General features: G+C 39.9%; 1 protein-coding gene across 1 annotated transcript; it reads right to left on the bottom strand.

The window, feature by feature from the left end:
• Nucleotides 1-1,011: 1,011 nt before the first annotated feature.
• Nucleotides 1,012-10,180, bottom strand: got2b (glutamic-oxaloacetic transaminase 2b, mitochondrial). The gene is made up of 10 exons (XM_026320322.1): nt 10,023-10,180; nt 6,569-6,725; nt 5,203-5,331; nt 5,063-5,122; nt 4,815-4,976; nt 4,452-4,556; nt 4,166-4,316; nt 3,464-3,629; nt 3,152-3,302; nt 1,012-2,011 (listed from the first exon to the last, which is right to left on the bottom strand). Exons 1-10 carry the CDS (start codon nt 10,103-10,105, stop codon nt 1,889-1,891), a joined length of 1,287 nt encoding a protein of 428 aa, XP_026176107.1. The 5' UTR covers nt 10,106-10,180; the 3' UTR covers nt 1,012-1,888.
• Nucleotides 10,181-11,726: the final 1,546 nt, after the last annotated feature.

Genomic DNA, 11,726 nt, shown 5'->3' with positions numbered 1-11,726 from the left:
GTGAGTGTGTGTGGTTGTTTGTTTGTGTGTGTCTCTATGTGGCCCTGTGATGGACTGGTGACCTGTCCAGGGTGTACCCCTGCATTCCACCTGAAAGAGAGCTGGGATAAGCTCCAGCACATCCCTGTGACCCTGATTAAGGAATATGCAAGTATAGAAAATGGATGGATGGATGGATGGATGGATTAGCTTATAACAAAGCATATCTCATAAGCTCTTTTTTTCTGTCCACAAATTGACTGCAAAATATATACTTGTAACTGAAGATGTCATATAACTGTATTGCAATAAAACTTGTTTCCCTTGGAAAAGAAAGAAGTAGGAACAACTGGTTATTTTACAGGGGAAATCTTAAATGAGATTTCAGAGTTTGATACAATTAGTTGAATGTCTGATGGACCCCAGCCCAATGCTAGTGAAAAAACTATCAATGACAAAAATAACACTTTACACAGTAAGATGAAATGAGCATTAAAAAAAAATCTCCTTGCAGACAGTATTCTGAACACTGTGTTATTGGGATATAATATAAACCATGTATTGGAACGAGCAAGAACGTACAGTGCAAATTTATGAACATTCCTAAAATTCTGTTTTCGTTTTGTCATGTGATACCAAACGTAGATTAATGAGAAAAAAATGAATAAACAATTCTATCAGGTTGCAACATAGCAAAACTGAAAAAGACTTAAAAAAAATAAAGGTGTGAATACTTTTGAATGCAAGGCCCATATAAAACGTAAAAGTGGGTCAACTACAAGGGGTAAAATTATAACACATGAGAACAGGTCATCATTCTGATGATTTATTGTTGGAGGATTTGTTGTTTCAGTAAAATTCATCCATTATTCCTTGACATAGAGGCAAAGTGCAATAAGTTTCAGAAGTATGAGTAGACCACATTCTCCACATTCCTAACTGCCATCTGCATTTCATTTTTCGAAGATTCATACTCGACACCTGACAGAATGAACAGTGTATGCAACACCAGTGTTTACCCCAAACAGGTACCCCATTCTATTTTTTTTTTTATTAACCACTACTGAGATAATATACAAAGCCTTTATCACAAGAAAATTGGGCATTTGATTTGGGACAATGGCAAAATAACTTTTCAGTCAAGTTCATATTACATGAAGTGATCACTTCTCAATGATGTTCAGCTCTTTTTGGCTTGTGTGCATGTTGGCTTAAAGGGGACTGCTGCCCTGCAAGAGCCTAGAGTGAAAAAAGATTCAAAAATCCTACTTGCAAGTAGTAAATACATAGAATATAGATGAGCAAAATCCAAAGATAATAAAGGGACTAAATTACAGATATTTGATTAGTTCAGGAACAACATACAGACCTGCATCCATGAATGACCTCACTGACAAATGCTACTTTATACAGTTAAGCCGAACAATAAAAACCTAGCGAAACTTGGTGCCATACAGTTTAAGTGCTATTAAGAAAATAAAGTCACATTTTCAGAGATCTCAACTTTCACATAAAATGAATGCACAGCCCAACATTGCCCCAATCTCGATTTCTTGATGTTTCATAGTGCACAGCAGATTACACGGTGCACATTCAGGAGGACACTAATGTATGGCCAACAGTTGATTCCACATAATAAATAATAGAAGATGATGCATCAGCTCAGTACAAGGAGAAAAGATGCTTTATACAATTTGTCAGGGGTGCCTGTTTAGTGAAACTGTCCAACAGCAACAATCATTCCAACTGGGACAAAGTTGAACTCATGATGAAACCAAATCAAGGAAATGTCTAACTAAGTATTGAGCTCTTTTCTAACGATGGAATGGAGCAGACAGAGAGAAAATGACTCATTGAGCTCATCTTTAAATTTGCAGCTTTGATTGTGTCGCTCTCAACAGGATCCACTCTACTTGGTGACAGCGTGGATTCCTTGTGCCAGGTAGCCCACGTTCCCAGAGGAGACACCTGCCATGGAAATTCTGCCGTCCTTGGTCATGTACACTGAAAACTCCTTCGTCAAGCGCTCAACCTACAGAAAAAAATTAATTAGCAGGCACAACAAACAGTCCCAGAGACATTTGTTCTCAATACATCAACAGTTTTCTGAATCAGCTGCAGATGAGAATGTAAAGACGCTATAACAGCGTGATTCTAAAGCCAGTGCAAATCCTTCTCTAGAATTACAGTAAGATATTTTGTTGACCATCATCTGAGCTACTGGGTGGATGTACACATTAAACAGAAGAGGCTCAAAAATGAAACCTTGGCAAACTCTTCCTCATTTTGGTATGCTCAGATATGTACTGCAATTATAGATTCACAAGAAATAGTCCTTGTCCTTCAAATATAATTTATACCAGTGTAGCACTGTGTCAATTCAACCTTCAAGTCCATGTACCAATACACTGTGGTCAACCATATCCAATGCAGCACTGGAAAGACTAAATTTTGATTATTCCATTGTGCAGCTTAGTTGTGCTTTATTCCATAATTTTTTTTTTCTCCTTTAGGCTTCTCCCATTTGGGGTCACCACAGCAGCCCAATTTGTCTGCATGATCAATTTGGCACTAGTTTTACACCAGATGCCCTTCCTGACACAACCTCACCGGCCCCTGGTCTTCCAAGTTGGTTTCCCATCTAAGTACTTACCAGGCACGGCCCTGCTTAGCTTCCGAGATTGGACACTATCGGGCACTTGCACTCCAGTGCGGCCACATACTTGATCCATGAATCATTTATCAAAATTTATTTTAGTATTCAACTCAGTTTGTAAAACCTTTACTGTAATTTACTGAGAGATGGATGAAACAACATTCTCTCCCAGGTTGCCTAACTGCAGACACTCACTCCAAACTTTGTTTCAGCTGCATACTTTATTACCTGCACTTTGAGGTCTGCAGTATAGCTCTTTCTTTTTGGCAGCATTTTCACTTGTGTTACAGTAGTTTAGTGTGAACATAAACGTTTTTACTTTTTTTGGCGGTACAATATGATCTTCAATTGAGTCAAGAGTGCAAAGAGTGTCATCTAACGTCCAAATGACTGCAAATATACACATATAAGTAATTTTGCTATATAAAAGCGCAGGACAAGCCAGAAGAGTAAAAAAAAGTGTGACTTATAGTCCACAAAATACAATAACATATTTCTCTGTTGTTCTCTTATTACCTGTTCAGGTTTGAGGCCTGTGAAGCAGAACATTCCAATCTGGTCGATAACATGCTGCCAGCTGTGGCTGGAGCCCTCTTTTTTCAGGCCAGCCACCAGCTGCTCTCTCATCTTAATGATGCGATTAGCCATACCATGGACCTCCTCCAGCCTGGAATGATTGCAAGATTAAACAGAAAATACATTTCAGTATATATCATAACCAGCTTATATGGAGACATGGGGATCTGAACAGGTTTTACAAATATCCAAATGACGCATTTAGTTCCAGTGATGTACAAGATGTGCAAGTGTGCATTTCTAAGCCTGTACCACAGTGAGCGCAGCTCTGGTGTATTGAGGATGGTTGTTGCAATTCTGGCACCGTTCACTGGTGGGTTGGAGTACATGGGCCTGATGAGGATTTTAAGTTGAGACTCCACTCTCTTTGCCTCATCTGCATCGTTACACACCACAGTGAAGCCTCCCACACGTTCGCCTGAAATTAGAACATTATAAATTAGGCTTGAGGTGCGACACAAAATGTGAAACAAAGATTTATTACTTTCTCTAGAAGGGATAATTTTTATACTCGAGTCATAGCTCACTGTCTTATAATATGAGATATCGCCGTGTAAAAACCGGTTTTGGTGAAGAAGCAAACCAGTCTCACCAGACTTATTCCTGTTTATTAGAAAGACAACTAACAGCACATACAAAGCTGTGCCATGTGGAACGTACTTTATATGTCGCATTATGTACAGTTATATTCAGGGTTTTAGAAGTCTAAATACTTATTTGTATAAATTATGGTTCACCACCAACGTTTTACCACCAGATTGTGATACAACACAAACTAAACTTCATGCAATCTGTCACCACCAGTCACATATCCTGAGTGGACCCCACTCCACGAGCTTTCAATCAAATGTTTTAAATGTGTCAGCACCATGTGACCCTAGAAGGAAAGCAGTAGATCATGGATGGATGAATGAATGTTTGTCTGCATGTCATATTTTAAGAGGACTGGCTGACCATAGAGTCCCATGTTCTTGGCGAAGGACTGGGACAGCACGATGTTGTGGCCATTTTCGATGAAGTAACGCACAGCCCAGGCATCACGGTCGATGTCTCCGCTGGCGAAGCCCTGATAGGCCATGTCAAAGAACACGAGCAGGTTCCTTTTCTGTAAGGTGAGAAGGAAAGGGGAAGGAGACAGCAGAGAGGCGCAGACACCCAGTTAATGATATTTCAAGTGATAACAACTCGCTAAAGTGCAGTGCTTATCCATTGTGGCTGTCTTGAAGGTATGCACATTCACCTTCACAATGTCAGCAATCTCCTTCCACTGCTCAGGCCTGGGGTCCACGCCGGTGGGGTTGTGGGCACAAGCATGCAACAAGATCACACTCTGCTCTGGGATTTTCTGCCACATATAAAAGGTTTGATTAGTGAATCTTCAACACCATGTATAAAACAGCACAGTTAGTTGAAAGGGGGAACTGTTGGAACTGTTTTCACTGAAGGTCAAAATATGATTAACATGATCAGGTGTCAACCAAGTCCCTTCATATATAATATATATAAAGTTCTTCCTGACTGACGCAAATAATGGTCAATACTTCAAATCTCAAAATTTCACAAAAGTACATTTTCACACACGCCTTTCCTATTAATGTCTTACAGAGATGTCCTCAAGAGCTCCTTTGAAGTCAAAGCCACAGGTGGAGGGGTCGTAGTATCGGTATGCTTTGAGCTGCATGCCAGCGTCTCTGAAGATGGGTGTGTGGTTTCCCCAGGAGGGCTTGGGCAAGTACACATCACGTGGACCTCCATGGAAACGGGACTGTAACAAAGGAAAGACCTGGTGAGGTAACTACCCTACACTAAATTTTTAGTTTGTGCTGGCTGACCAACAGAAGAGGACCTCACCAAAAAGTTGGCTCCAATGCGCAGAGATCCAGTTCCAGAGATGGACTGAACAGTGATGCTCTGTTGGGAGAAAGGATGGGCTGCAATGACTGGGACCTAAAACTGTCAGAACGGATCTGAACTTTATGTGGCCAACTTACCCTGCCACTCTTCAGGACCTCGTTATCAGGACCAAGAGCCAGCTGAGCACAGGCCTTGGTAAACTCTCCCAGACCACCAATGGGAAGGTATTCCTTATCCAGCTGTTTGGCTGCAATCATAGCTTCTGCCTAGAAAGATGTGAAAATCCAAAATTATAAAACACAACTTATGGAATTTCCTTGACTGACATTCCCTCCTGTATAAATAAAACATCCATGGGATTACTTAGCAATTTGTAAGACTCAATAAATACACACACTTGGTCACAGTGATAAGGAAGACATTCTCCTAATTAGGGCTGCACCGATTACTCGAGTAAATTGAGGAACTCGATTCCAAAAATCCTCTAAGCAAATTCTTTGCCTCAGGTATTTGTTTGATTACAATTACTTGAGTTATCGGACCTGCTCCACCTAGTGATCATTGTTCCACACGGACCGTAATCACTGTCGTGCAACACATGTCAGAGCTAAACTATGCATAAAAGGCAGAAAATGTCCAAAGTTTGGGATCATTTCAAACTTAAAAAAGATGACAACATGGTGCAATGCATGTATTGTAAAGTAGAACTTGTGTACCACAACAGCACTTCGTCAGTGCTTCAACGTCTGAACAGAAACACTTCAGAATACACTAAATGTTTAAATGTTCATGTTTAAATGTTCAGAGATACTGATGTTCCACATGGTTTTCCTAATCACAGGAAATGTAGAGCAAACCACTTAGTATGTGTGACATGCAGAAGTTGATCAATCATTCGGCCCAATTTTTAAAAGCATCAGCATTTACCGATGGCTGAGGATATTAACTGATTAATGGGCAGGTGAATGTTTGGACAGCCTAGTGTTGTCAGACATCTGTGACACTGCCCTATTACCTTACCAGACCTGAGTCAATGTTGCCAGGTGAAGGTTAACTAACTTTTGGAAGATAAGAGTGAAAAAAAAAAAAAAGAATGTAATGGGAGAAAACAGCACAGCTTAAATTCTTATTTTTCAAAGCCCCATATTTAAAATATTAAATTAATTAAATGAAATTGAATTAAATGAAATTTCATTTAATTATATGAAATTAGACAGAAAATATGTATATCTCAGGCTACTTTGGAACTGTAAGATTACTGATAGTGAGCCTTCAATCAACTATAGCTTACAGGCAGGGATGAGTACCAAAACACAGTAAAAGAAAATATCAGCAAAAATAAATAAATAAAATAGGCATCATATAATCAGCCTTTGGCTGCCCTTATTTCTAAAGATCGGTACTAGCTTTGGCCATAGAAAAACCTATACTGACCAACATCTAGTGACATGAGAATGAATGCTGTAGCAGAGTATTTACTGAAGGGCATGGAAGCAGTTATACCTTGCGAACGCAGCTGAGCACAAAGGGTTTGCCTTGATCATCTCTATAGGCTCCTACTCCTAGGTTCATCTTCTTGGGGTTGGTGTCCTTCTTGAAGGCCTCAGTCACCCCCAGGATGGGATCGGGGGGACCCATCTGCACTCCACCCCACCATGAGCTGCAAAGACATCAAACCAGTTGAAGAGAGTCAAGAGCTCACCTGTGTGCGCTGAACTTAAAAATGTTTCAGGTCCCGCCAAGAGTAATACTAACGCATTCGTGCAAGGTCATGAAGTGTGCTGTGCTTTAAGGTTTCATGGTTTTATGTAACACTGGTTGCACTAATGTTACAGCCATGTTAGCCATGCTTCTGTAAGATGCTGCTGATCTAATGCTCAAGCACAGGTCCTCCTGTGACCTGAGGTTACCCCACTGCCCATGTGAATGACACATGGTCAGTCCACACAAGTTTAATAAGACAAGTGTTATACTTAATTTAGAAGGTTCACAAGAGTCCACAAACATGAGTTAATCTGGGTCTAAATTCACTGTTTCCAATACTGTTCCTCCATTGACTCATATAATTACTACTCAATATGGTGCTTTAAAGTGGATAAATGTGAAAAATTACAAACAAAAAAAAAACATTGCATCTTCTTAAATGATTTATTTCATTAGTTGTTGTTATGATGTCGGTGGTTATGGAGTCTAAACAAATGTGTCACAGCCAGACTCATAATAACCACAGCACAGAGGAGGATAGCAACAGTGACAGCTGGAGCCTGTCTACAGTAACCTCAGCAGCAGCATTTCTGCCACTTAGAGTTAGGGTATTTATTAGGATTCTAGTCCTAATAAATGAGCCAACAAACCAAACATTTCCTCTTTATTGTAACAGACCTATATCTAAAATAAATAGCAAATTTTAACAAAAATCTAAATTAGGTGGAAGGCGGAGGGATCAGTAAAAACCTAAAGAACAAAGCTGTCTCATGTGGCACTTAAACACAGTCATCTGTGCAGGATGAACATTCTGCATTATAAAGTAGAAACATTTTAAACTTGGAGGATATGTATATATGTAATAAAGTGAATTGTTTTAACTCCAACACACCAAGACGGATGTAGTGATTATCTTAAACATGATACATTTCTACTTTTTTATTATATGAAAACTAAAACTAAAGTTTAGCAGATTACTAGACGACATTTGTGTGTGAAAGGCCTATAAAATTAGCTCCTTGGCTGCATTGCTACTGGATATCTGATGACTGTGTCATGATGGAGTGCTACTAATGTAATAATGTCCCTGTAATCTTTTGTATTTGATACATTGTATCACATCTGCTTCAATGACTGCTGCTCTCATATCGTCTCAAGTTTCTTCTACTTTGTAAACCCTCCAATCTTAGCAGCTAAATTTAGTACTGAATGCTTTGTAAAGGTCAAGAGATGTGAACCACCTTTGAGGGCGTAGTCTGCATCGTAAATGTGTTTGATGTTATTACACCTCACTAGTGATCCTGTGATATACAGGGACAAATGCTATATACATTTGATTAAATAACTCATTCTCACATGTCTGCACAAGTCCAGTGAAATATAAAGTATCAACCTCGGAGAAGACGTATTTAACACTATGTACACTGGTTTCAGAAAGTATTCAGGCATGTTTGATTTTTACCCTTTACTATGTTGTAGATTTAATTTTAAATGAATAAAATGTTATTTTTTTTCCCCTGACAGGCTATGCTCAGTAACTCTTAACACAGTGAAAACATGTTTTTAGAAATCTTTATTTACAAAATCAAAAACTAAAGCAAATAGCCTGCACAACTAAGTGTCTCTCTCATTCATGTCCCATTCAGTGGACAAAGCTTGACAGGACCTGGCACGAAGCCTGTAGAAGACTACAGAAATTCGCAATGCTGCTGCCATACTTCTACAAAGTAGAATAGTCTGCCAGATAGTCTGCTTCAATAATACTTTTGTAAATGAGAGATTGACTTTTGTTTTTATTTTTAGTGTAGATTGATGGGCAAAAACTGAAAATATATTCATTTAATAGCAACAAATTGCTGTATATGTGATGGTAGTAAGTCAACAAAATAGAAATGGTAATTATTTGACAATGCAGTTTAATTTAACACTACATCATACTATATATAAAGAGGAACCATTGGGATTCAAGTCTCACTCTCCCTCTGGTGCCCGCACACAGGACCTTGGAACAGAGTAACTGGTTTTATATAAACACAGGCTCTAACAAGTTATCAGTAATCAATAGCCCAAAGACCATGTTTGCAGCAGGACAGAATAAAGGTGTCCCTTTCCCCTGTGCAGGAACATGAAGCAAAAGCAGATTGTAAACACACAGACAGAAATTGTATAGCACAGCTTTCAAAACGAAATCTCACCTTACACCAGTGTAGAAAAGTGAAAGAAGAAAAAAGTATGGGCTGATTTACAGAAACTACATTTTAAATACTTCATACAAATAAAAATGCACCTGTTATAGTATAGTTTTTATTCTAAGTACACAGCAAAAGAACACTTGTACTAGTCATAGTCACACCGTTAGAAATGTTATAAGCAGCGATCAATGGTGGAAGATGATAGCCAATCAGCGATCAAAGGCGGAAGGTGATAGCCAATCAGCGATCAAAGGCGGAAGGTGATAGCCAATCAGCGATCAAAGGCGGAAGGTGATAGCCAATCAGCGATCAAAGGCGGAAGGTGATAGCCAATCAGCGATCAAAGGCGGAAGGTGATAGCCAATCAGCGATCAAAGGCGGAAGGTGATAGCCAATCAGCGATCAAAGGCGGAAGATGTGAGCCAATCAGCAATCAAAGGGGGAAGACGACAGCAACGACAACTCGTTCAGCTCAAACTGTGCGTGGGATTTGACAACTGAGGGCATGGCGGTCGTGTAGATCCTTCAGAAAGTAGCTTTTAAAATAAAAAAACACCGCAATTCTAAACACCAAAATGTTATCAACTAGTTTTTTATAGCGAACCAACCCTGCTGGGCAGTAACTGTCTCCTACACATCAAGGGAACTGAGCACTGACACATCACAACGTGCTTCACTGTCCCTGGTCAGCCTAAAGCCATCTGGTCTTTGTAGGCAGCACCGGGTCAGCCTAAGGCCACCTCAGTAACAGGTGCTAACCGACCTGTGAAGTTACAGTCCTAACCCTTGACACCATCAGGTTAACGGGAACAGCGTACCGGAACCTATTGAAACCATTCGACTCCTGTCACTTTTAGCACGCCAGATAATAGAACCGAGCTAAATAAGCACAAAGCTGTGAGGCGTCAGTCAGAACCGAGACGCCAACCCTTAACTGGCTTGTTTACTGACCAGGCTAGCTAGCTAAAAAAAAAACAACGTGACAACACGCTGCTAAATTACCAGGACAGCTTCATCTCAACGCCTAAGTCCGATGACCTAGAGCGTATAATGTCGTTTACCTGCTGCGGGTGGTCCAAACTCCCAGGGACGGAGAAATGTTCCCGAGACAGGAGATCACCTTGTTTGACTTCAGCAGGGCCATGACTGCGATCCGGACCAGGCAGGAAGGATGTGGATCAATGTGAAGGGCACACGAGACCACGCTAATGCGCTCCTAGTACGCGCTGACGTCAGTGACGTAGTGCGGACACAGGAAGCAGACCTGATTTTTTTTTTCTTTTTCACAACTCTTTATTAGGAATCACCGAAAAAACAACGGTTGAAAATAAATAAATAAAATGCATTTTTAACAGCCTTCTTATTAGTGCAGTATTTAATGGTCTGCAGGTAATGTTGGGGTTTAAAATGAATTCAAAAATGAATTCAATTGAATATTCATTAATTGGGTTTAAAGTCTTTAATCAGTCTTTACAGTCACTGATGTGTTGTGGAGCAGACAACAGCACGCATAATTCCACTAATTTATTTTTTACTTTATAGATCAACGGTTCTATCCATCCATTACCTATACCCACTTACTCCTAATTAGGGTCACAGGTTGCCAGTTCATCACAGAGATCAACTGTTCTACCTGAGGATAAATTTATTTAAAGTGTAAAGGAATACCTGTACCAGGAGTACCTGTTTTTGCATTCAATTCAGTTTTATTTGTATAAAATCAAATCGCAATACAATCATCTCAAGGCACTTTTTTAAAAACAAAAACAAAACCCAACAAATCCCTTATGAGCAGCACTTGGCGACATTGGAGAGGAAAAACTCCCATTAGCAGAAGACACCTCCAGCAGAACCAGGCTCAGTTTGGGCAGCCACCTGCCTCGACTGGTTGGGGAAAAACAGCAACAATAAACAACAAATAGACACTGCAGGTTGGTTGGGTCCAGTAACTACACATCAGCAATATTCAGCTCCAGGACCAGAGACACATGCAGAAGGTACAAAGGGAGAGAGGACAGAGAGACAGAAAGCACAAACTATGGGAGAGAGAAGGTACGAAGTTAGTGACATTCAATGGTGGCATACACATGTGAGGGGAGGGGAGGAGAGTCCTCAGGCAATCTAGGCCTATAGCAGCATAACTAAGGGATGGTTCAGGCTTACCTGAGCCAGACCTAACTAGAGCCTGACCAATATAGCGTTTTGCCGATTTTATCAGCCGATGTGAACCTATCGCTATACCAATATATCGGTATCACAAATATGCGGCCGATATTAACATTTTTTAATTAAGATTTTTAATGTGCATTTAAAATGCATTTATGTGTATATATTGTTTATGTATTTATTTTCTGTTTATGTTTTATGTATTCTATATACAGTACCAATCAAAAGTTTGTACACACAAATTGAAATGCCATTGCCTCTGCAAGTGTATCCAAAGTTTTGACTGGTACTGTACTATAATATAGACATAAATAATATCGGCTGATATATCGATATCGGATTTTTCTTTAATTCATAATATCGGGATCGTAATCAGCCCCAAAAAACCCATATCATTCGGGCTCTAGACCTAACTATAAGCTTTGTGAGAGTGTCTGCCTCCTAAATCCAGACCAGGAGCTGGTTCCACAGGAGAGGAGCTTGATAGCTAAAGGAGCTTGATAGCTAAAGTCTCTGCCTCCCATTCTACTTCTGGAAACTCTGGGAACCACAAGTAGACCTGCACTCTGACAGCAAAGTGCCCTATTGAGATGATATGG

Source organism: Mastacembelus armatus, chromosome 3, assembly GCF_900324485.2.
Source record: "Mastacembelus armatus chromosome 3, fMasArm1.2, whole genome shotgun sequence".
Classification (NCBI taxonomy): Eukaryota; Metazoa; Chordata; class Actinopteri; order Synbranchiformes; family Mastacembelidae; genus Mastacembelus; species Mastacembelus armatus.
Note: the sequence above shows the minus strand (reverse complement) of the source record. Positions and strands in the feature narration are given on the sequence as shown.

Coding starts and splice junctions, on each gene's coding strand:
- got2b (XM_026320322.1), bottom strand. CDS start 10,105: ATGGCCCTGCTGAAGTCAAACAAGGTGATCTCCTGTCTCGGGAACATT. Junction 4,557..4,814: donor GAGCTCTTGAGGACATCTCT/GTAAGACATTAA, acceptor TATATGTGGCAG/AAAATCCCAGAGCAGAGTGT. Junction 3,303..3,463: donor CCAGAGCTGCGCTCACTGTG/GTACAGGCTTAG, acceptor CAATCATTCCAG/GCTGGAGGAGGTCCATGGTA.